The 25,248-nt window shown below is 57.4% G+C and overlaps 1 protein-coding gene across 2 annotated transcripts; it reads left to right on the top strand.

Moving 5' to 3' along the window:
• The first annotated feature begins 219 nt into the window (after nt 1-219).
• RCC2 (regulator of chromosome condensation 2) lies at nt 220-24,333 on the top strand. Of its 2 annotated transcripts, none has more exons than XM_084875256.1 (13): nt 220-350; nt 1,590-1,878; nt 7,043-7,136; nt 10,296-10,439; nt 12,862-12,993; nt 13,317-13,405; nt 14,805-14,919; nt 16,802-16,968; nt 18,986-19,166; nt 19,398-19,503; nt 20,170-20,242; nt 21,364-21,441; nt 22,101-24,333. In XM_084875256.1, exons 2-13 carry the CDS (start codon nt 1,597-1,599, stop codon nt 22,203-22,205), a joined length of 1,566 nt encoding a protein of 521 aa, XP_084731382.1. In that variant the 5' UTR covers nt 220-350; nt 1,590-1,596; the 3' UTR covers nt 22,206-24,333. The 2 variants fall into 2 exon arrangements, with proteins under 2 accessions (XP_084731382.1, XP_084731383.1); XM_084875257.1 differs by lacking the exon at nt 220-350 and adding an exon at nt 435-492.
• The last annotated feature ends 915 nt before the right edge of the window (nt 24,334-25,248 follow it).

Consider the following 25,248-nt stretch of genomic DNA (forward strand, 5'->3'; position numbering starts at 1 on the left):
GAGACAGACTAGCTTTCTCCCGAATCCCCGCAGGAGCCTCTGGCGCGCAGGACGCTCTGCGTGCGTAGCGGGCCCCGGGCGGGCTGCGGGGCCGGGGAGGGAGGGGAGCGGGGCTGGGCGGCGCCCCGAGCAGGTCCGGGTGGGCCCGGCTGTCTGTCCCGCGAGTGCGGGGCGCGGGCCGGGCCGCCGCGGGGTCCGCCGGCCGGCAGGGGGCGCGCGCGCGCCGGGGCCCCCCGCGCAGCCCGCCCGCCCCGCCGCGCGCTCGCCTGCCGCCCCGGGCCGCACAAGTGTTTCTGTTTTGTGTGTAGCGTTTGTTCTGGAAGCCTGTATTTACATTCTAAGTCTATCTGGTGAGTGGGCCGGAGCCCGCGTCTGGGCCGGGGTGGGGGAGGGAGGAGGAGGAGGAGGGGGAGGGCGGGGGGAAAGCCCAGGGGTTCGTCTTTTAGTTGCTCCTCTTCCTTTTTCTCTCCGGCTTCTCATCACTCCAACCAGGTAGGGGCTGGGAATCAAAAAATCAACAAAGATCAGTTTTGCGGGATCTGGGAAAGTTTTTTTTTTTTTTTTTTAAGAGAAGAAAAGGTAAAAAAAAAAACTGGAGAAGGGAGGGGGGTTGGGGGACTGAATGAATAAAAAGGGGAAGGAAGGCGGATCCACGTGGTTTAATCCGAGACAGACAGAGATCCCATTGTTCAAAATCAATAAAAAAAAAAAAAAAAAAAAAAGGCAGCCAGGGCCCAGGCGCGGGGACGCCCGCCCGGGGAGAGTGGCCGCGGAGCCGGGCGCTTTGCAGCCGGGATCGGCGGCATCGGCCCGGGCGCACCTCCGGGAAGAAGGACCGGGAGAGTTGGGCACCATTAAAGTTTTTATTTTTCGTGTCTGTGCGAGCAGGTGTTTGGGGTCGGGGACCTGCTTTAGCCACCCCTCCCTCCCCCGCTTCCCTCGTCGGGGGCAGACCACCCACCCAGAGGGATCGGGAATTTGGAGCCTGAGGTCGGAACCCCCAGGCTGGGGCGGAATTGGGACTCGGGCGGAGAGAATCGCCTTCCATTGAGCGGGCTCCTCGGGGACGGGGGCCCCAAAGAAAAAAGCAGCAGGTGGGGTGGCCTGGGAGGGGGGACCCCTTTCTCCCCGCGGAGGGGCCGGGAAGGCTCTTCCGAGTGCCCTGACGCCTCCTCTCATTGGAACGTGGGGGCCGGAGGCTTCTGCTCCTCTCCCTTGACTTTTTGGGGAGCCACAGTCTGCAATGGTGCCGCGATGCAGACAAGCCTAACTTGCGGATGGGTCGGGGGAGGGGTCTCCATTTTTTTTTTTCTTTTTCTTTTCTTCTTTCTCTCGCCGGATGGCAGTCGGGGGACCCTGGCTCCCGTGCGGGATTCCCCGGAGGAGGCGCGCCGGGCCCGGGGAGGGACGCGATTTCCTCCCGGCTCACCCCCTCTCCGCCCGCCCGCCCGCCCACCCCGCGGCCGCCGCTTCGGGGCGGGCAGGGGAGGAAGTGGAGGCCGGTGGCGGCGGCTCCGCGGCGTCCCCTCCCCCCGCGCAGTTTATAACCCGTCCATTGTGCGCCGCTGCCCGTGTGTGTCTCCCTCCAGCGCGACCATGCCCAGGAAGAAGGCGGCGGCGGCCTGGGAGGAGCCCAGCTCGGGCAACGGCACGGCCCGCGCCGGGCCCAGGAAGCGCGGCGGCCCCGCCGGCAGGAAGCGCGAGCGCCCCGAGCGCTGCAGCAGCAGCAGCGGCGGCGGCAGCAGCGGCGACGAGGACGGCCTGGAGCTCGACGGGGCGCCGGGCGGGGGCAAGCGCGCGGCGCGGCCGGCGGCGGCCCCCAAGGCGGGCGGCGCGGCGGTGGTCATCACCGAGCCCGAGCACACCAAGGAGCGCGTCGTGAGTGCGGGGTCCGGGGTCCGAGGGCGGCGGGGAGAGGATGGGGGGGGGGGGTGTTTGAGGCCCGCGGCGCGCCACGCGCGTTCCGGCCGGGGCGGCGGGGCCGGCGCAGGCCACGGGCTGAATCATCGCCGCCGCCGCCGCCGCACAACAAAAGGGCGCGGGGCGGGTGCGGGCCGGAGGCGGGCGCGGCCGGTGGCCTCTCGAACCCCGCGCGCCACCGGGCCGCGCGGCGGTTGGGCCTGGGGGCGCGCGCCCCGGAGCCCCCGGCGGGGGAGGGGAGGGGCGGCCGCCCGCCCGCGCGAGGGGGTCATGGCCCCGCCCCCGGCGCCGCGCGAGCCGCCCGCCTCCGCTCCCCTCCCCCTCCCGCCCCGGGAAGGGAAGGGAGACTTCGGCAAGTTGTCTCGGGCCGGAGTAGGGGGTGCGCGCGCGGGGCCTGACGCCCCGGGCCCCCGGCAGCCCCCCGGCCTCCTGCGGCCGCCGGCCAACTCGGGCGCCGCGGGGAAGGGGTCCCGGCGCGCCGCGGGGAGCGGCGGTCTGCGCCCGGGCTTTGAGGTTCCCGCCGCCTCGGCTCCGGCTCCCCGGGGGGGCGGGGCCTGGCGGCCGCCGCGCATGCCCCTTGCGGCCCGGCACTGGCTCTCGCGCCGCCGCCGGGGAGACGGGGGCGGTCGGGGCGGGTGCGAGGGCGCATGCTCCGGAGAGCCCCCCCCCTCCCCCGGAGGTGGGATGCCCCGGCTGGGAGGTATTGGGGCTTTGTTCCTCGCTTGGGGTCCGGAGGCGCGGGTGCGAGGTGAGAGCTCCGGGCAGCGCTCCCCCCTCCACTCTGCAAGAAGCGGCTCCGTGTGGGCTTGACTTTGCTCCGTAGAGTGGGCTTAGCATCCCATCACCGGGACCCTCTCAACTCAGGTGCCTGCAGAACCCTGCAGAGCCAGAGCTCTTAGCCTGGGTTCTGAGATCCTGGGAACCTACACGTTTGGTGCGAGATGAATGTGTTGGAGAGGGTCCGAGCTCCCCAGGTTCTCAGGCGATCCTGAGAGAGGAAGAACTTCCACGTAGGTCCTTGAATTTGACCTCTGGAGAAGGTCTATGCTCTCCCCGCAAAGGGTGTGTAAGGGTTAACGGTTCCAGAGTGCTTGCCTCCTGAGGAGCGCTGGCAATGCTGAAATGGTTAAAAATAACCCGCTTTATAGAGGAGAAAACTGGGGCACAGGGTCGGGGCCTAGCCCAGAATCACACGCAGCTGGGTTTCCACATGGGCCCAGGTGTTTTCTGACATCATCCTCACGTCCCTGCACATCGTTCCTGTGAAAAGGCTTGGTAACTGCCCTGGCTGTCTGGTCCCTAAAATGGCTTATCTGGGGTGGGACCGTGCCTGGGAAATAGCCAGTCTTATTTTTTCCCCTGACCAGTGGAATCCCCTGTGTGAGGCCCCAGACGTTTGCCCTCAGCCTCTGGATGGTAGGAGAGCTGAGAGAGCAGGTGGGTTCTGCCTCCGCTCTGGTCTCCCTCCTGTGAGTTGACAGTCAACCTATGAGAGCAGTGAGTTTTGTGAGGAGGTAAGATTCTTAGCCAGCACTGGGACCTGCCCCAGGAGCTAGGCAGGGAGAGGGGGAGGGCCTCCGGGCTCCCACCAGCTGCCTGTCTGGTGGCAGTGGCACTGAGGAGTCTGACTGGGAGACAGGGCATCCCTTGCTATTGAAGGTGATTTTACACTTATATCTTTTGGGATCTTGAGAGAGATAGCCACCATCCTAGGCTCAGGAGACTGAAGGACAACAAATGCTTTTTTATGCCTCCTGGAAAGTGCACGCCCCAAGTTTTTTAAGTTTTTTATTAGCATCCAGGAGGCCCATGCTACCCCGTTGCCCTCACAGGTCTTTGTCAGCACTGCCCAGTCCTGCACGGACCTCCTGCCCAGTGTCCCCAGTATCCCAGATTCCTGGCTGCAAAGGAAAAAACGCGAGGTCTCTGCCTGTTAAGCAGTCCCAGGCCCACAAGTCTCCAGCTCGTCTCAGAAAGAGGCTTTTGCTGAGAATTCCGCCAGCTCGCCACCAGTCAGGGCCGTTTGGAGGAGGCTTGTGTGAGAGCAGCCGCCAGGAGTTCGTCTGAAATTGTGTTGCCTTCAGTTAACGCAAAGCTGCAGACTCTGGGCTTGTGAAAGAGGAACCCCAGATATTTGTGTGGTTGAGGGGAGCTGCCTTAGTGAAGGATGTGCATTTTTATAAAATGTCCTCACTTCAGCCTCAGGAAATGGGCTCTCCAAGGTCCTTGGTTTATATGTCTCTGTGTCAGACGTGAGCACGTTGTGAAGGTCTGGGGTTGATGCAGCCTGAATTCCCTACGAACTTCATGATCCTGTAGACAAAGCGAGCAGCCTGGCTCAACCTAGAAACATAGTCTTTTGTGTGGGGTTGCTGAGGACCCTGAGAGATCTCCCCTCTGAAAGGCCAAATAAATACAACTGGAAGCCGAGCTTCAAGTCCGAGTGGAAAGCCCGTTAGGGAGTTGGTTGTTGCTGGCATTTCTCTGTACCGTCTTCCCTCCACCGAGAGGGAGCAGCAGCCTTCCAAACGGATATATGTTAAAGGTTGCCTCTCGCTCTCATAGACATGCTCCTTGCACTTGGGCAATAATTCAAAGCTTGCTTTGGACCAGAAGCCCCATTTTGTTGATTGAAGAAGCTCAGTGCATTTTCCCGTCGGGGTCGTTTATCTCTGCCAGCTCACGTGACCGCGTTGTCAGGAGGCAGCAAGGTGAAGTGAGATCCATTCATCCAGTTGAGTCTTCTCTCACTTTAGGCACATGCAGCGTTTCAGACACTGAGCTCATCCAAAAAAGAATCTCTTGTCTGTCAGTGAAGGTGGCTTCTATTCTCCCTGGGAGGGTCTTCGAGGGTCTCTGGATGGAGCCCCCAGGCATTCGGGGTTTTTCCCAGCTGGGTCATGCAGCTCTCTGACCACGTGGGACATAGGCTGTGATTTAAGGGGTCATAGGAATTCTCCTTATTTTAGTTTTTAATTTCAAAGAAGATAAAGGGGAGAATTAAATTATAGAGGAATAAAGGTAATAATCTATAGCAAACGATTGTATTCAGTATTTCCCAAACTTTTGACATATGTGCACCCCTTCTATAATTTTCGTAACGCTGAGTACCCCTCGGACTCATGAGAACGTAGAATTAGGCGCAGCTAAGCACGGTGCAGTGCATATCCCCACCAAACTCTTCCCGTACCCCTGGGGGTACACATACCACACTTTGGGAAACACTGGTATAGGTAACAGCTCTGAAAGAGACAACTCCCTCCATCTGGCGCCTGAGGAATTAAGGCCGGTGACAAAAACCCGGATAAGACAACAGCCCACACAGCAGGCGCTGCAGTAGACTCTTTCATCAAGGACTTTTAGAAACGCCACATCGGGTCAGAAAGGTTGGGTTTTGTGTAAATTCTTAGCTGGCTTGATGGGACCAGTGTCCGCGGCCTCCTGACCACTGATGCAGGTGCTGGTCACAGAGGTCGAGACCGCTCCTGCCCGGGGTGCTGGCAGCACGTTCAGGCGGTGATGGAGCTGCTGTCCTGCACATGGCACCCAGGGCCTCTGCCCGCCAGGGGGAGGGAGGAAGGGGGGGCAGAAGGGACCTGCCAGACCTGAGCTGCCCTCATCCCACAGCCCCTTTCCCACCAGCCATTCTCTGGCCTGGTAGCTCAGCCCATGGTGCCTCAGTTCCTTCCTGTGTCTGCGACCTGAGGAATACTGGAGAGCAAGTCTGAGATGGCCCAGGCCCAGGGCTGCCCCTTCCACGGGGAACCTGACAGAACCCACTGGCTGCCATTCACCTGTGAGACCTGTAGAATGTTCCAGCCAGGCCTGCCAGCTACACAAAGAAGGGGAGAGATAACCAGGGGAAACTCGGCTCCCGTTCAAGTAATCTGAGTCTGGGTTCTGCAGGGATGGGCTGCCCTCCGATTAAGGCCGTCCTCTAAATTATTTAAATGCAGCCAAGTCGGCCTCCCTCCCTGGCTGTCCGCTCCTCCTTCGCATGCTCGCTGCCAGAGTGTCCTGTAGGTGGACCAGCTTCCAGCCAGGGAAACACGGCCACGCGGGCGCGTGTGACGGGACTTGCACTGTGGGGTCACACAGGTCCTAAGAGACAGTGATGCTGAAGACGGGTTTGTCTTTACAAATGATGTGCCATGTTGCCAAAACGTCCCACCGGGGCAGTCCCTGCTAGAGATTGGAATGACGAATGATGGCGTCCAGAGCAGGTTTGCCTTTTCTTCTTTAAGCTCCCAAGAACAGTTACAGGGAAACTGATCCTTCTGTGTGTGTGTGTGTGGGGGGGAGAAATGGGGACAGGGGATGGGATGCAAGGTCACTGCCTCTTTTGCCTGGTGGGACCGAGTGGTTAGTTCAGAAGTGAATCTTGGATGGCAGTCTATTTTAAAAAGTGTATTTGGGCATTCAGAAGTACAGCTGGAAATATAATGAGTGCCACCCAGAAGCGGGCAGTGGCTTCAAAGGTGCCCATCCTCCAATGACTGTTTGAGGATGGGACTGGCTCACAGCCTTCCCGCCTACGGCCGGCTGGGCCCTGGGTGGTCCCTTGTTCCGCTCTGCTGATCCCGCCTAATGGGCCAGCAGGAGGAGGAGCCCTGCTGGAGGGGGAGGGGGGGGGACCTGCCAGCCCCACCAGGTGGAGAAGCTGGGCACTTCTCCTTCCCCTGAGATGCTCCTGCACAGCGGGCAGCAGAGGGAGGATGGGGAATCACCAGCAAAATTACCTTGCAGAGGTTCCGCGGGCTCCCAAGGCTGAAGTCCATGTGCGGAATGTCATCCTTGTGAGAAAATGCAGACTTTGCCCCAGGGACAGCTGGTGCAGATTCCCTTGGTGACACGGGCGGGCGTCTTGCAGAGTGGGAGGGGTGTCATTTTTTGGCACAAAAAAAAAAAATTTTTTTTTTTTTTAAAGAGAAATCAAAGGATAAAAATGGGCCCGTGCATAACTGGGCAGCACTGGGATGAGCACGCTGAAGTGGGTCAATAAGATGCTGAGCACCTCGGGCCGCGATTGCTGGGCGGAATGTTGCTGTTGTATTAGTTTTGTTTCCTGCTGTTGTTGGGAGGACTGAGAAAGCTAATTCTTTTTTCCTCTGTGTCTCTGCAGAAAATTGAAGGGTCTAAGTGCAAAGGGCAGCTTTTGATTTTTGGGGCAACGAACTGGGACTTGATTGGTCGGAAAGAAGTGCCTAAGCAGCAAGGTATGAGAAACGGTTCTAAACATGTAAGATGCTCCCCTTTCTCACTTGCTTCCTCTGTGCTAGGTGTTAGATGGAATTTGGTGACCGTCCACCAGGTAGGTATTTTCTTCATTTACAAGATTGCTCAGAGAGGCCAAGTAACTTTCCTGAGGCCACACAGCCATTCTAGGGATGGAGCTGGTTTTGAACCCTATTCATGTGCGTATCTGTCACCTTACAATTCTCCTTTTAAAAACCAGTTCCCTTAAGGTTCAACAGAAAAATGTAAATGGCAGCCTCAAATAAACATGGACACATTTCTCCCATCTTCCTTCTCATGTCACTTATTTTTATTAAACTAAGAGCTGGCCCTGTGGGATGTTGAGATGTTGAGATGTCTTAGACATCTGTCACATGTCAAACTCAGATATTTCAGAAGAGTCCACGTGGCTTTGCAAGCTGCCAAATGTTGGAAGTAGGGAGACAGAGAACCTTCAGCCCCCAGATGCTTTTTGATGATCGGTGTCTTTCCTCAGGAGAGGACCGGCCCGAGGTGGCGAAGGGAGGCTGGCCCCGTGCCACCGTTTATGGCTTTTTGGTGTCATTTGGAGAGTTCCCAAAGCCTTTCCAGCTTTGCCCAGTGAGCAAATATTTGCACCCTGACACTCCCTGGAGCCGCAGCCCTGGAAATGGTCTCCTTTCATGAAAACACAGGGATCTCCGGGCCTGCTCGGGGTCCGGCTGAATTAGAAGTGGGTCCCAGCCATTTTCTCCTGCTTTGGGAAGTGCCCACACTTAGGCCCATGGCGGGACCCCCTCTCCCCCCGCCCGCTGTTGGTGCCACCAGACAATGCCTCCCGGTGTGTGATGGCCCAAGTCTGCCAGCCTCGGACCTGGGTGGCCTCTTCTCAAAGCTGCTCTTCACGCGGCGGCCCACTCGCAGTGATAACTCTCGGGCCCACGGAGGGGAGTCAACTGCCGTGGGACGTGGCGGCAGAGCCTGGCCGTCTCCTGCGGGTGTGGGCGGGCTCCGGAGGCAGGGAAGCCTCCTCTAGATGCTCTATGAAGGAGTTTGGCCCTTGTTGGGCTCATTGAGAGCCTTTTTGTATTTTCTTATTACTTTCTTGGTTTTTCTCCCTCTGGATGAAGTTTTATACTCCTTTAAAAAACATTTAAAAGTATTTTTGAATATCTCTTGGCCCTCCCTGACCTTGCCAGCAGGCAGAAAGGGAAGGGAGACAGGGTGCCAAACATGAAGGGAATTCACCCCTCACCCCACTATTTCCCGTGTCTGGCCATCACTGAAAAGGGGCCTTCCCTCAGCGCGGACGGAGAGCCCTTGGACACACGGAGCCCAAGCATCTTGTGAAATGAGTGACTGACGCTCCCACTCTGCTTAGGACCAGGCCTGGAGCTCGTGCCCGCCAGCCTGGCCAAAGGGCCAGGGCTGCTGCCGTCCATCCAGGGTAGCGTGGTCATTGCAGCCAGGGTTCCTCTGCCCAGCTAGTCCCTATGGCATTACCTCCGGGGTGCCCCCTGCTGCCCTGTTCTTCAAAGATGACACCTGTCACCTTAGCATAGGTTTTGGTACCGTGCTACCATTGGTTTTGCCTTCTTGATAAATAGGCCTTGGGTTTTTTGTTTAGTTTATATTTTTATTGATTTCAGAGAGGAAGGGAAAGGGAGAGAGGGAGAGGGAGAGGAAGAGAGAAAGAGAAACATCAATGATGAGAATCATTGATTGGCTGCCTCCTGCACGCCCTAAGAATCAAACCTTGACCTCCTGGTTCATAGGTCGACGCTCAGTCACTGAGCCACACTAGCCTGGCGACCTTGGGTTTCTCTTACCCAGTCAACTGCCACAATATTTTGAATTTCATTTAAAAGGCCCGCCGCTTGCCTCTGTAGGCTTACAGCGCACAAATGGTTGTAGAGTTTTACTGTCACCTCTGAAGGCTAGCCCTTTCCCGGGAAGTTGCTGTTTTCTTTCCGCCTTTTAGTAATCGGGAGGTGACTCAGGACTGTCACTGTGTGACATGATGACTTGTCCTGGATCCAGCCTGCCCTCCATTGCCTGACTGGCCCCTTGTCATGAAAGCAGAGGACGCTGGCAGCGCCCTCTGCTGGTGGGGCGCATGCAGCATGGGGCCTGACACTGAACCATCCCCCTGACACTATTCCCTGGAGCCAGGAAATGGACGGAGAAATGAGCCTCTCGGTCAGTCCCCACGCCTGGATCAGCCTGACAGTGGATTTGGCAGGGGCTGGCATTTCGTCACAGCACCAGAGGCCTGGAGATGCGGTCACGTTTCTGGCCTCGAGAGTCCCAAACTGAAAATATCCAGCAAACAATAGTGCCCCATCCGCTAACAGGGCGAGGGTGGGGCTCTGGAGGAGGCAGCTATTTCTTCCTCCTCCCACACGCCCGCTAGCAATGCTGGTGCTTCCATGTGGCTGGCGCTGGTGCGGCCTGGTGGCCAGTGCAGGGGGGGTGCCCGAGTTCAGTGGGGACAGTGCTGTGACAGGATGCCCAGGCGCTGGTGCACAGGGAGGGCTTCCCCGGAGGGCGTGGGTGACCTGAGGTTTGAACAACAAGCGGGGCAGCAAGGGGTTTTCTGAGGAAGTTAATACATGAGCAAATGCCAGAGGTCATGACCTGGCCGACACAAGGGGATCCCTGGGAAGGGAGCAAACTAATGGGGGGAGGTTGGTTGGTGGGCAGAGGTGTCAGCTGGGCCCGATAGGCTTACAGGGAGGGCAGGTGAAGCCAGGGATGCCCAGAGTCGATCCAGAAGGCGTCTCCAGGCTGCAGACGGCTGATGGGGAGGGAAGGGCCCTCTGGCAGTGAGGAGGGCAAGGGAGACCCCAGGTCCACTGCCAGCTTTCCTGGGTTACCAATCCCCCTCTCCCCCCAGTGGGGAGCAGGAAGTGAGCACCCAGCTTCTGGCCACTTGGCCTGGTGGGCTCACTCAGTAGTGGTCTCCATGGTCACGGTCGCATGTGGAGGTGGAACGTCAGGGTCCACGTGGCCACCGAGTAGGCCCGCGCCAGCTCAGGGAGTGGTACTGGAGGCCCCTGCAGCTGTGCTATGAGAAAGGACCCCATGGGCCAGGGACCTTTTGGGGTGCTCTTCCCCGGCTCGTCGCTGCAGGCGTCAGGTTTGCCTTCTTCTCGTTGCAGCTGCCTACCGCAATCTGGGTCAGAATTTGTGGGGGCCCCACAGGTACGGGTGCCTGGCGGGGGTCCGGGTGCGGACGGTGGTGTCGGGGTCGTGCGCTGCCCACAGCCTCCTCATCACCACAGAAGGGAAGCTGTGGAGCTGGGGTAAGTAGCCGGGCTGATCGGGGTGACTCATGCAGCCAGTCCCCGGGGCCGCTTCCTCCTGCGCCGCCTCAGGCACAGCTCCCTCCGCTGGCTGGCAGCCCCCGTTTCCCCTTCCTGGTTCCCACTGTCCGCCCCTGTGATGCATCACCTCCCTCCACTCTCCGCTTTTCTTCTTTTTAAGTCTTTACACGGCCCCCTGATTCTTCGAACCCTCCTTTTTAGGCAACCTTTTCCTGAACATTCTAATTGACTGGGACTTTCTGATACCAAGGTGCCCAGAACTGAATATTTCGGGCCTGCGGTCCCCCCAGCACACGGTCTCCCCCAGCACCGGTCCCCCCAGCACACGGTCTCCCCCAGCACCGGTCCCCCCCAGTACACGGTCCCCGCAGCACACGGTTCCCCCAGCACCAGTCCCCCCTCTCGCTTTGCAGCAGTGACGAAAGACCTCTGTTCTCACCCTTTAAATGCCACCAGCTTTCCTAGCGGCCACACGGAGACAGCAGCCCTGAGTCTTCTCTGCAGCCCTGTTCCTCTTCCCGGGTCACACGGGGAGAGGGGGGGAACATCTCGCTGCGTATTGCATCCATGTCTCTGTGTTTCCCCAGAGACTCTCCCTTTGCCAAGTTGATTGGCTTCCCCTGCTGCTGGGTTTCCTTGCCTGGGTGTTAGGGGGGTTGGGGGCGGGAATTCCCACTTCTCGGCTCTGCCCCATTTTGGTGTCCCCTGCAGGGGGCTGCGTGCCTGCGGCCATCTCCCCTCCATGCCATGACCCAGGTATTGCTGAGGCTCAGCTTGCCCCCACGCCCCTCTGTAGCTGGGCCTCCGCCTCTGCCCGGGCACTGCCGCGGCTCCCTGCCCTTCGCTTGCAGCCCTCCGGCCAGCTTCTAGTCCATGTGACTGCATCTTTATTTGGGCCTGTTTGAACCATTTTTTGCAATTCCATGAGCTGCTGAACCAAAGTTCAAGTATATTAACATCTGTTCTCCCTGCACCCTGCTAATTTTGTCACTCGGTGGAAAAAAGCTAACAAGTTGTCTGGCCCAAATTTATCCTCTCCGTCTCCTGACGCCATGCTGACATCGCTTTGATTGTCGCTTTCTTCCGCTTGGCACGGAGGTGTGTCCCGCCCCCTCGTGTTCCAGCCCTGAGCACAGCAGTCTGTCAGGCCCACTGTACATCTCATTCCCGGTCTCCCCTGGTTCTCACTTCCGTGGCGCTTCTAAAAACGTCCCCTCCGCCACCCTGCGGGAGGGGATGACTATAGACTGCCCGTCTGACCTGCCCTGGGGCGGAGACGTGTTCCATGAGGATGGGCTGGGATGTCACGAGCAAGCCCCACCAGCCCTTGTTCAGTGTTACAGTGCCTTTCACAGTGAACTTGGGTGGCCCCATGGGAAGCTGGTGGCGGCCTCCTGCCCTCATCCCCTGCACTACACGATGTAGCTGAAATCGGGTTCATGTGCAGACATGGTTTCGTCGGGTAACTCCTCCTCAAGCCCTCTCCAGGGTGGGTGCTGTCCTGTGGCCCTGCTCTCACTTCCCATGACCCAAAGGTCAAGTTCATTGTTCCGAGGGGTATGAAGCACCTTCCCCGAAGTGCCCTGACCCTTTGGCCCTGTAAAACCTCTCCAGATCTCCCAAATTGTTGAGTATCAGGTGTGGTTTTTCTCCAGGGACCTGCTGTTGGCCTGTTGGGTGGCTTGTTTTGCAGCCTGTGTTGGAAATGGGGAGGTTTAGGGGTTCCAGGCTCCTCGTGGCCCACACAGCTCTGCTTTGGAGCGGAAGGGCTTTGCCAGAGGCCTGGGCATTGCAGGGACGAGGCACTGGGTTCACCACCTGGCCTGACCCCATAGCCATGACCCCTTAGCCAGCGCAGCTCCGGAGGCAGGGCTTGTGCAGAGTGGTTCCATCGCTGGGGTTCCCTGCGAAGGGTGGTCCGTGGGGGGTGAGCTGGCATTGTTCTGGCAGCTTCATTTATGGGCAGATAAAAGGAAGAGAAGTGACAGGCAGAGACCAGATGGGCCGCGGTAGCCGCCCAGAGCACTGAGGTAATTAAGCTCGCGTGTGACAGGTGTCGGAATGGTCACTGACTTAAAATCTGTCGTGTAGACGGGGTGAGGGACCTGTCTGGCAGGGACCATGAGAGCGAGGCTCCATGAGCTCTTTCACTGGTGTGACATCAGGCCTCAGGGATGCTCAGGGCGGGCCAAGCTGCCGCCCCAGAAAGGGGGTCAGAGCCATTGACGGGGGCCCCTGTGGTTGCTGCAGAGACATCCCCAGGGACCCGGTGCCCCGGGCAGGCCTCGGAAGCCGGCCCTTGGTTGCCAGACTGGAGTGGGGACACGTTTGGGAGCCAGATTTGCCCCGGTAGCTGCTCTGCTGCCCTTTCCTACCTCTCCATCCTGCTCTCCATCTGCAGGCCGGAACGAGAAGGGGCAGCTGGGACATGGCGACACCAAGAGGGTGGAAGCCCCCAGGCTCATCGAGGCGCTCAGCCACGAAGCCATCGTGTCGGCGGCCTGCGGGCGGAACCACACCCTGGCCTTGACCGGTAAGCGGGGTTGGTTCTGTGGCAAGAGGCCAAGTGGTCCTCTCTGGGCGCTGGGGTAGCGTTGCCATGGCGACCTTGGTCACCATCAGAAAGAGGCCCCACGGAGCCTGGTGGGTGCTTCCCTGTGGGGAAGGCGTGGAGAGCCTTAGGCACGGGCCGGGTGCTGCCAGGAGGCGAGGCTGTGAAATAAATGGCTTGTGCCTGAGCCATCCGCTCCATTCTTCCCGGCCAAGGAGCTGCTTTGGGAAGAATGGGAGCCTTTGGTTCCACATCCAGTTCCGAACCCGCAGCGTGATTTTCCCTCCTGGGTGTCGTTCTTCCAGAGACGGGCTCCGTGTTCGCATTTGGAGAGAACAAGATGGGGCAGCTGGGCCTGGGCAACCAGACGGACGCAGTCCCGAGCCCCGCACAGGTACGCGCCCCTCGCCCTCCTGTGCTTGTTGTCTGAGGAGGAGCGTGGGTTTCTCTTGGTCCCTGGGACAGTCTGGGCGCTCTGAGTGGATCACACTCCGTCGTCGTCTTTAAACGGGTGTGATGTACGTCCACGGTTAAAAATGCCCTGAAAGCAGTTCCTTTCGGAATGAAGTAGTTTGTTAGAGGCCTCGTTTTAAGCTTGTTCTATCCCAAAGAAAGGAAGAACTCTTCCGTGAGTGATGGGTTTATCTGCCAGTAGTCACCGACCAGATGCTTAGAACACAAATAGGAGTTCATTAGGGAGGGATTAATACCTAAAAACTGAACTTAGTACAAGGCAGCAGGATGCTGATGGTGCCTGATGAGTGGGTTTAAGGTTAAGGATGGACTCAGATCTCTCGCTCTTGGCCTGTGGTTTGAAGGATTTCTGAAGGGCCCCCCTGTTGTCAGCCACGTGCCCTGCAGCAGGTGTGAGGGTTTCTATAGAAGCAGGGGGGCGGGCAGGGCCCCCATCCCGACTCCATCACTGACCCTCCTCAGGCTCTCCCAGGCCCAGCAGGGCACCGGAAACAGCTCGCTCCCTAAGTACTTCCTTCGATTTGTTTCCAACCCCGCGTTCAGTTCCTCAGGGCCTCTGCTGTCTTCTCACTTCTAATTCTGAACCAGTGCTTCCTGTTCACACCTGCAGTTCTGACCATTGGTCAAGTATTTCTGGAGAGTAGAGGAGAGCGTTGGATAGTTCATCCTACTGGTTGGCAATAACACAAAAGCTTTTCTTTGAGAAGTTGGGGTTGTCCTATTCAGAGTGTCCCTGGGAGAGTTGAGGGTTCAGTGTTGGTGAGTTCCCGCTTGCTTTTGCCCTCGTGCCCGCGCTGGTCAGTGAAATTCCCCGGTTTCTGGGCACAAGGATGTGGGAGCCACAGTGCTGGTTGTTTTGAGGGTTAAAGACCTGGGACACACCTGACCTGTCTTTGAACTTGACTCTGGTGGAAGGTGGGGGTCACGAGAGTGTGTTTTTTTACGTATATATATTCTAAGCTTTTGCCTTCAGAATTGTTGAGCTCATTAAATCTCTTGTAACTGTCCCTGACCGGTTTGACTCAGTGGATGGAGCATCAACCTGCAGACTCAAGGGTCCCAGGTTTGATTCCGGTCAAGGGCATGTGCCTTGGTTGCTGGCACATCCCCAGTAGGGAGTGTGCAGGGGGCAGCTGATAGATGTTTCTCTCTCATCGATGTTTCTAACTCTCCCTCTAAAAAAATCAATAATACATATTAAAAAAAAAAAAAAAAAAAAAAAAGCTCTTGTAACTGTTTCAGCACCAAACAGAGATAGAAACTTTTTAATCAATCTTTAAAAATAAAATGTCTGACAGTCTGCTGTCTTTTCTTTTCAGATAATGTACAATGGCCAGCCAATTACCAAAATGGCCTGTGGGGCCGAATTCAGCATGATAATGGATTGCAAGGGAAACCTCTATTCCTTTGGGTGCCCTGAATACGGTCAGCTGGGTATGGAAGTGTTATTTTTTTGAAAGCTCTGTAATCTTACTGTGTCTTTAGAGCCGAAGTCTGCGGGGCTGCACACAAGCTAGAAATGTGCGTAATTGATCGCAGATAATAGCCTTGATCCACTAAGTGGGTCTCATGTTCAGTGGGTGGGGCTTGCGTGACTCACAGGGGTGCTGAGTGTTAGAGTGACTTGCCTTAAAGAAAAAGCCAGGGCTCTGGTCTGACAAAAGATTCTTTTTTCTGACTTGGGAGTTCATTTATATACAGAAGGATTTCACAGTGGAAAAGGGGATCAAAGGACCTCTGATGGGTTTCATATTTTTAGAGATTTGCTTTTATTGGAAACGAGGGCCTTACTGAGGTTAAGGTTGTTCTGGAAACCCTGGCCTGAGCGATCATTCCTGTACATACCTGGGAACCACATGCTAAAAACAGCCAGAGTAGAAGCAGCTGCATCCCTTCCCGTTCTCATCCCTAAACAGAATGTACTCTCCAAAAACGTATCTACTTCAAGTTCATTGAGTATAGAAGAAAAACTCGGACAGCAGCTCTCAGCAGTTCTCAATAAGCGGCAAATGTCTCTGCGCGTGATTTTACCAGGTCTCCATTTTCTTTTCCCATCTGACACCAAAGTGTTTTTCCCTTCCTGGCGCCTTCCCACCACCCCAGCCCCTTCCGAGTGGGAGGTGAGGCGTGGGCGCCCTCTGCTGGCGCCGTGCTGCATGCCACTCCAGATCCTCGCCCCCGGATCTGGGTTGCTGGGCTCCACGTCATGAAAAGCAGGCAGATGGGAGGCTGTATAAATAGAAGGAGGAGCATCACGCTGGCCTTAGACTTCAGGGAACAGTGACTTTGTGAAACTAAATATAACTCCAGTCAGAAAGGAATAAGAAAGAACAGCCCCTTATGCACCTTCGGGGCTGGTTGCCGGGGAGTTGCCAGAGGCTGCTCCCCAGCCCCGAGCAAAACACCAGAAGCGCGTTCCTGTCTGCTTCCGGGAACGTGTGGCTCCCCTGCCGCCCATGGCTGCCCCGGGTCTGCAGGCAGGCGGCCTGTCAGCGACGGGATCTTCCTTCAGGGAGAAGCTCGTGATGCTGGTGATGAAAGTGGCTGACACTCAGGGACTGTGTGCCAGTCCTTTTAAGCACGTCATACAGAGTCTCACCTGCGTAGCTTATACTCATTTGAAGGGATTGAGAGATTGACTCGATTTATAGCTATAGAGTCAGTCATTCTTTACTTGCCAGCTTTGCAAACCTGTTTTCAGTCTCATTGTCTAAATCCAGAGAGATCGCTCCTGGAATTGGGACGTAAGTGTGACCTTGGAGAGACAGATCACCAGCACACACACTGCTCAGAACACATTTACTGGGTCAGGCAAGGCAACGGCGAGAACGTGCCAGCTTACTGTTTTACCAGCCACAGTGGTACATCCAGGTTATAATAATGCATAAGGACGCAAGTCAGGGGCTGTGTGCTGAACGTTTCTGTCCATCCTTGGCCTTGTCCAGGGGGTCCTTGAGGCCCCCAAGTGGGACACAGCCCATTCCTCTGGACCTGGACCTTCCACCTTCGTCACTTGCAGCCACAGTATGAAGTACATTCACATTGAAGCCGAATCTGAATGTAGAAATGCACATACACAGAATAATGTCCTACTTGGTGTTTATTCATTTAAAAAATCGAGTAACCGATTTCAAACCACAAAATTGGTTTCATGCCACTCACCAGCTGTGCCTCAGATTAGAGATTGCTGCCTTGGTTGGCAAAGGTCTCCCGCTAGCCCCCAGCCAGCCAGGTGGGGGCGGGTGCTCAGCCCCCTGCTGTGGGGACGGTGCCCTGGGCCACGGCTGCCGCTGACCCCTGGCTCCGCTCGCTGCAGGACACAACTCGGACGGGAAGTTCATCGCCCGCGCGCAGCGGATAGAGTACGACTGCGAGCTGGTGCCCCGGCGAGTGGCCATCTTCATCGAGAAGACGAAAGACGGGCAGATCCTGCCCGTCCCCAACGTGGTCGTACGAGATGTGGCGTGTGGCGCCAACCACACGGTGAGTCCTGAGCGTCCCCTCCCCTCCGTGGAGCGGGTGCGCGTGCCCGGTGTCCGGCACCTGCTCTGCAGCTTCCGTAGGCGAGGCTGAGCAGCTACTGGGGTGGGATCATACCGTGTTTTCCTGCTTTGCTTCTGTCTAACACAATGGTCGGCAAACATGCGGCTCTTTGGCCCCTGAGTGTGGCTCTTCCACAAAATACCACGGCCTGGGCGAGTCTATTTTGAAGAAGTAGTGCTAAAAGTTTAAGTTTAAAAAATTTGGCTCTCAAGAGAAATTTCAATCATTGTACTGTTGATATTTGGCTCTGCTGACTAATGAGTTTGCTGACCACTGGTCTAACAATACCATGGGCGTCTTTCCAGGGGGGTAGATGGCATCCTATTATAGAGATGTTGAATACTTTTATGTGTGTGTGTTTTGGTTTTTTTTAATATATTTTTTATTTCAGAGAGAGAGAATCATTGATCAGTGCTTCCTGCCACCCCATACTGGGGATCGAGCCCACAACCCCGGCATGTGCCCTGACCGGGAATCAAACCTTTGGGCCACGCTGGTCAGGCTATTGGGTAGTTTTTATACAGCTTTTAATTACCCATGTGGTTCCCTTAAGGCAGTGGTCGGCAAACCGAGGCTCTTTGGCCCCTTGAGTGTGGCTCTTCCACAAAACACCACGGCCTGGGCGAGTCTATTTTGAAGAAGTGGCGTTAGAAGAAGTTTAAGTTTAAAAAATTTGGCTCTCAAAAGCAATTTCTATCATTGTACTGTTGATAGTTGGCTCTGTTGACTAATGAGTTTGCTGACCACTGCCTTAAGGTCACTGTAGATAAACGCAGTCCGCTTTGCAAATACCTCCTCGTCTTAGTTGCCTCCTTGCAGACGTTTTGCTGCGAATGCCTGTAAGTTGCACAAGGTTTTTTCTCTGTTGAAAGAGCCAGGGGTAGCCCTAGCTGGTTTGGCTTAGTTGATCCTGGGAACTGAAGGGTTCTTGGTTTGATTCCAGTCAAGGCACATACCTGGGTTGTAGGCTTGATCCCCAGTAGAGGGGGAGTGCAGGAGGCAGCCAGTCAATGATTCCCTTTCATCATTAATGTTTCCCTCTTTCTCTCTCTGTCTCTCTCTGTTTCTCTCTCCCCCTTCCTCTCAAATCAACAAAAATGTACTTTTTTAAAAAAGAAAAGAGCGAGGGGCCGGGAGTCCTGAGACGCAGCTGGGCTGGTGGCGGCTGACTGGCGGGTGGCCTTGGGCTCAGGTCCTCACCTGGAGTCTGCCCTGTCCGGTGCTCCGCGACTAGATTAGGAGACTGCAGTCTATTGAGGTCTGAAATCAGTCTAACCAGGGGATGTAAACCCAGATCTTGTTTAGGCCTCTTTCGTTAGATTGTTGTACTAGGCCGTACTTCACGTGATCCAAACTGTAAACATCAGAGGTACTGGAAGAAAAGATGTGGGTCACCTGTGTGCCCAGGTGGGGAGTCAGGCCCCTCAGTTCCCTCTGAGGTCCAGTTCCTATTGTCAGGAAGTGGATGCATCGGTCCGCTCTGGAGACGAACCCTGTTCTCACCAGGAAGAACTGCCCAGCCAGCCTGGTTCGGTGGCTGGACGTCAGCCTGTGAACCAGGAGGTCACGGTTCGATTTCCTAGTCGGGACGCATGCCCGGTTTGTGGGCTCCATCCCCAGTAAGGGGTGTTGCAGGATCAATGATTCTCTTACGTCATTGGTATCTCTCTCTCTCTCTTCCTCTTCCTTCCTCTATGAAATCAATAAAAATATGTTTTAAAAAAGCCAACCAAACAAAAATAATAAAGAATGGGAAACTGTCCCTGGCAGAGCAGCCAGCATAGCCCTGGCACTGCTGCTCCTGCCGCCTCCCCCGTCCTGGGAGGCGGGTGACGGGCCGGGGTCTCTGCAGTGGTGCGCCCTTTGCCGTCAGCCACTGCTCCAGTTTCTCCGGGACGGAAACGGGGACCTGTTACCCCGTTGGAGGCCTGTCCCCACCCTCGCTCTCTCTCCACAGCTCGTCCTCGACTCCCAGAAGCGCGTCTTCTCCTGGGGCTTCGGCGGCTACGGCCGGCTGGGCCACGCCGAGCAGAAGGACGAGATGGTGCCCCGCCTGGTGAAGCTGTTCGACTTCCCCGGACGCGGGGCGACCCAGATCTACGCCGGCTACACCTGCTCCTTCGCCGTCAGCGAAGTGGGTGAGTGGCCCCGTCCGGGCCTGGGGAGGAGGCTGCCAAGCGTTCGGAGGCTTCCCTCCCTGGCAGAGCTCCGTGGGAGCCAGAGCTCTGGGCCTGTTCAAGGCCGGGCGTCCTGATCTCCTCGGCTTCTTCCTCATACAACACTCCTTTGTCCTTGGTGCCGAGCGCCCGCGCCTTTGTCCTTGATGTTGCTGACGGTAAGAACTCAGGGGGTCGTCTTTGCCTCTCCAGGTGGCCTGTTTTTTTGGGGGGCCACCAACACTTCGCGGGAGTCCACCATGTACCCGAAGACCGTGCAGGACCTCTGTGGCTGGAGAATCCGGAGCCTGGCTTGTGGGTACGTGGCCGTGTCTGGGGGGTGAGCAGGACTGTCCCCCTCCTGGGGGTGTTGCACCCCAGAGATGCCTCTTCCCTGGAGGGTCTGCTGTCCATCAGGGATTGATGGAGGGGAGGGGCCGTGCTTGTCCAAGGAGGGGACTTGTTTCGCTGTCATTTGGAGGCTTGGTGTGCTCCGCTCATATTACAGACTCAGGTATATTTAGTTGGGAATGGTGGGTTTCCGTTGCTCTGAATCTCTGGCTAGAAAAATTTAGGCCCGTGATTTTCACCTTATTTGGAGCCCATTGAGCTGGTGGGGAGTTGGTTAAACAGCAGCCAACCATTGGGAAAAAGCTCCCACTGCATCCTGACTCGGTCTCCTTTCCCAGTGTGTCCACTTAGAAGTGCCTACCCACGCCCACCCCTGAGAGCCCGGCCCCGGGGCGGTGGAGGCGGGAGTTCTAGCCTGTGAGGCTCTGCAGGGGGTTTCTCCGCTGCTGGCGGCCCCAAGCTCATGGGCTTGCCCTTCCGGTGCCCAGTTCCTAGGACGTGAGGCCTGGGGGAGTTTCAGGGGGACACACTGATTTTAAAGCGAGTAGGTGGCCCCCGTCTTGAGCAGGACGCACCCCATAGCTAGGTCGGGCGCAGCTCGTCTGCCGGTGGTGACCCCCTCTGCCTGTTGCAGGAAGAGCAGCATCATCGTGGCCGCGGACGAGAGCACCATCAGCTGGGGCCCGTCACCGACCTTCGGGGAACTGGTAAGCTGGCCCCTCGGGCGGGAGGGGGGGCCCAGTCCGGCTTGCTGACACCGGTGCCTCAAACACATGGAACGGAGAAACGTCTCTTTGCTGCATCAAGGCTGTAACAGTCTCTGGTCTTAGTGCGTCAGTCTGCAGAGACGGTCTGTGCCATCGAGTACAGCTGACCCTGGACAACACATGTTTTCAGTCGACTGCAGGGCAGGTGACGCGCACAGCGCAAACCTTGTCCCAGGGTCACCCCCACAGCTGGGAAGCTGTGTGTGCAGAGAGCTGACTGTAGTTACACGTGGATTTCCAACTTCGGGGTGCGTTAGTCCCTAGACCCCGCTCCCGAGCTGTTCGAGGGTCAGCCGTACTGTGAAAGCCCTTCCTGTCCACCTCAGCTGGGGCCCGTCACAGGGACGGGAAGCACCAGCTGTGCACCCACGTTCAGTGGGCGGCTTCTGAGGGCCCCATGTGGAGCCTTGAACTAAGAATCTGGCCCAGTTTTGAGGGCCTGTTCTTAGAGAGGGGGCCTCAGAAACAGACTCTGAATGTCCTTTTAAAACTAGAGGGAGCCCAGCCACCGTGCTCAGTGAGTGAGCCTCGACCTATGAACCAGGAGGTCACAGTTCGATTCCGGTCAGGGCACAGGCCCGGGTGGCAGGCTCGATCCCCAGTAGATCACCCATCCCGGCCTCTGCACATGGCTCCCCCTGCCCGCCCAGCAGTCCTTGACCAGTCCCTTTGGTCCCTGGTAGGGACCGAGGTGTCATTCCTAATAACACTAGCTATTTGGTCTCGGCCCGCAGGGTGGGCAGGTAGGTGGCCGGGGGTCCCTGGAGGGCTGCAGTGCCGTTTCTCCGGGACCCATGCTGGTATTGTCTCACGAGACGCCCCGAAAGGCACCTGTTGTCACATCTCCAGAGGTTACCGTTTAGGGTCCATCTTCTTCAAGCACCAGTCCGTGTAGGCGGCAGCTTTGTGGGTACATTCTGCTGCCTCGGCCTGGCCCCGCCTGAGCAGCGGGGTTCGGTCGCAGAGCCCGCCAGCTCTGGCCCTGCTGGTGGGCTGCCTTCGTTCCCGTTTCGGGCCTTGCCACAGGGACACGGTCTGTGACGTCTCTGCTTCCTCGCCAGGGCTACGGGGACCACAAGCCCAAGTCTTCCACCGCCGCGCAGGAGGTGAAGACGCTGGACGGCATTTTCACGGAGCAGGTGAGCCGCCCGCCGCCTGTGGGAGCAGGAGGTGCCGGGAGCAGAGGGATGTGCCCGCTCACATCTCCCCATCCCCCCTCGTGGTCTCTGGTGACAGCCATCCACAGACACAGGCCCGGCAGCCAGGCTCCAGGGCTGTTCTCCTGAGCGACACTCACCGCCACCAGCCCCTGGGGGAGTCCATCTCCTAGCTGCCGTGGCTGCCCCCAGACTGCACCCCCTTGGGATGGGGCTGGCGGTGGGGTGAGGCCCCTTCCCTCTGTTAGGTCCCCCAGCTGCCGGCTCTGTTTGCCGAGCACAGATGGTGGGTGCGCCTCACACAGACAGGGCTGTGGTCCAGAGAGGCGGGCAGAACCGGGAGCGTGATCCGAGTGTCCCCGCCAGTTCCTGCTCAGCGGGTCTCCCTCTCATCCCGGGCAGCCTGGTTGGCAGGGTGTCGGTGATAGGCCACGCTGAGACAGTGACCTTGAGAAAAGGGTTTTAAAGTACTTTTAGGCACCTGCATCTCTAACTCCACTTTCCTTCATTGGTCCGTAATCCCACCTTTACCCTTCCAGCCGGCTAGTGTCCTGTTGCCCGTGTGTCTGTCTGCTCCAGACTCAGTGGCACGCCTGTGTGCCAAAGTGCCCTGGCACACCTACCCCGATTTGTCCCCCCAGGTTGCCATGGGCTACTCGCACTCCCTGGTGATCGCGAGAGACGAGAGTGAGACTGAGAAAGAGAAGATCAAGAAGCTGCCAGAGTATAACCCGCGCACCCTCTGACTGCCCGGGGCCCCCGCCCCCTCTCGCGGCAGCTGTCATTTCCACGTGCACTGGGACGGAAGTCCGACGAGGAATTTAAACAAGTCGACCAGAGGTGCATTTTTGTTAGACTCCCTGAGGTTCCGTTTAGAAGTGATTCAACATCAACTACCTTTTCTGTATGCTTTCCAAAGTGTTTTTTTTTTCTCCATGTTTGATTAAAATATTTGCTCATAGTTGACTTACCATTCCTACAAGAGGCAGAAACTTTGAGCAACCAGGTTTTTTTTTAAGTTTTTCTCTCCCCCACCCCCTCAATACACTTCTCAGCGCTCTCTCCTTTCCATTGTAATTAGCATTGTGATCGGAGTGGGTGCCACCTGGGGAGGATCGCCATTTGCTCAGAAAACAGTGCCCCTCGCGGGCAGCATTGTCGGCAAAGGGGGTCCCTGGTGGTCCTCTCCATCCGAAACCAGGCCCGCGTGCTTAGGAAGCATCCGGGTCCCTTCCTTCCCGGGTCCCCGTGTCCTCCCGCGGCTGCTTGTAAGCCCCGCCTCTTGGCTGCAACATTAATGGAACCTGCCGTCTCCCCCCTGGCGGGGGCTCCGGGGCATGTGTTTAGCCATTTATATCTACTTTATCTGTACATGACGTCCAGGTGACAAATCAGGTGACCGTGGAACCAAGCGGCTCCGGGGCGTCTGCCGTGGGGACGTTGTATCTGGTTCAAGAACCAGCGTTAAGGTTCCTCTGAGGGGCCAGGGCCGCCTCGCAGCGCTCGCCATTAGAGATTGATCTGCCAGCCGAGAAAAGTGCATTCTGAGTCCTTGCAAAGGACCTGCCCTATGTACCAGCCTTTAGCGCCTTTGTGCTTGTTTTTATCACCCCCCGCCCCCGCCCCCGCCGCTGGTTCAGCTGCCACAGCCCGGGCTGTGTCTGAGACTCGGGTTCCAGTTCTGCTAACCCAGCCCTGGTCACGTTGGCCGGGCTGGGGCACCAAATAGATGGGATCGTGCAGAAGTCCCGTCCCCGGTGTCAGCGCAGACGCTGAGACTGCCAGCTGCCTCCCGCCAGGCGCCCTGTGCCAGCTCGTCCCGGTGGCCGCTCTGCGTGAGCTACGAGGTGCCTTTCCCGGATCCCTCCTCTCCCTGGGACCCAAGAGAGGCGACCGCGCTGCCTGGGGCTCTTGGCCTCGAGAGGGTCTGGACTGGTTTGGGTGCTTTAAATAGACTTTTTAGTTCAGTGGTGCTTCTGGGGGAGAGGGGGATAGAATTCAGCGTGAGACTCGGGTGGATGGGAAAGTTAAATATGGTCTTTGATTTTGTTTTGCTATTGTTACCACTTGTCATTGTCTTGATGTTAAAATGCCAAAAATGATCCTGTTGTTGCTTTTCCCCCGGCTTGTCCTCCGCTCCTCGCTGAGGCGTCTGCGCTGCCCGGGCCTGAGTCTGTCCGGCCGGGCGTGAGGAGCCGGCCTGCGGCCAAGACTCGGTCTCACTTCCTGCTCATCCCCGCTGTCCTGGGCTCAGCCAGTCCCGGGGAGAAGCTTCTGCTAAACTAACCCAATTTGTCCAAATCACCCCGAAACCACCATCTCTAACTCGAGCTTCCTCACGTGGAACCCATTTCCCTGACGAGTCTCTCTCGGAGCGGGTTCGATGCCCGTGTTCCTCAGACGCGCACAGCTCCGCTCGGGCCTGTAGGCACTGAGTGCGGGAGCAGAGCCTGGTCCGGGCTGCAGGAGCCACCCTCGGCCACGCAGGGCTTCCACCAACCCCCGGACTGAGCTGAGGCCGCCCAGCCCATGCTAGAGCCCTTGCAGGGACAGCAGGAAAGGGGCTGCCTTCCCAGTGGAGGCTGCCCGCTGCTCTCCCACAATCACTCCTTTGGCTGAGTTTAAGGTGAACTCCCTAACGGGGCCCCCGCTCCAGGAGGAAGGGACGTGGCTGGCGAGTGCTTGGCGCTGACCCTGGGCGTGGCCATGTCTTCCAGCACAGGAAGGAGACCTCGGAAGAGGCGTAGAGGGAAGGGGAGCCTGGGAGGGTGATTTGGTCGAAGGTGCCTGGTTTAGTGCTGTAATTGTCTTATTTTTTTTATATATATTTCTTGGAGTAAACATTTTAAATAAACGACATCATTGTTTACTCTGTTTTGGCTGTTGCACTTATTTTTCAGTAGAACGAAGGTAAGAGCGTGATCATCTCCATTCTCCCCCCCCCCCTGCACACGCGCCTCCCTTCAGCTGCCCAAGCCCAGGCTCCCGGGAAGGGGCAAGTCCAGGGCAGCGGGCCCTCTCAGCTTCTGGGCTTGACCACAGGGGTGAGGTGTGTGGCACTCCCAACTCTGTCCGTTGGGGAGGGAGGCTCAGCACCTCACTTGCCCAACTCAGAAGTGGAGTTTGTGTGTCTATTGCGTTGGGGCTGTGAGGATTACAGGCACGGAAAGTACCAGAACATTGGTATGTTTTGTGTGCCCGGAACACCTAGTCACTTCTCACCCTTCCCACCAACGTGGGAAGGTCACAAATGTGCCCCTTAGCCCAGCATTGCCCCCTTGCTTGCAGTGTGGCAAGCTACCCACCAGGGGGCACCAGGAGGCCAGGTGTGTGCAGAGACCCCATGTAGTTCCTGTTCTGCCCAGGCTGCTTCTCCAGGCCTACGGGGCTGAGCCACCTCGCACCATCCACCAGACCCCTGCAACCACCACTCTCAACACTGCTCACCCGTGCACGGGGCCTTCGGTCCTGGCTGTCCCATGATCAGACTCACCCTTCCCAGGAGGTGTTGCCCCCGTTCCAAGGGCCTAGACTTCTTGCAGCTTCCCATCAGCCAGGGGAGGGGCAGGGCGGGACCAGCCATGGCTATACGTTCTCAGAACCACTTGCTTTAACAGCCATCTGTGCCATTACCACAGACAGCAGATGGGAATAGGCGGCTCGTGTCCCATAGTGGACACTTCTCCTGGACGCGGGCGCAGTGGGAGTTGGCCAGGGCTGCCCTTGCTGTACCTTGTCCCTCAGGCCACCCCAAGGAGACCAGAGCCACTTTGTGGCGAAGCTGCTGCT

Source organism: Pipistrellus hanaki, assembly GCF_964339955.1.
Source record: "Pipistrellus hanaki genome assembly, chromosome: 2".
In the NCBI taxonomy this organism is placed as follows: Eukaryota; Metazoa; Chordata; class Mammalia; order Chiroptera; family Vespertilionidae; genus Pipistrellus; species Pipistrellus hanaki.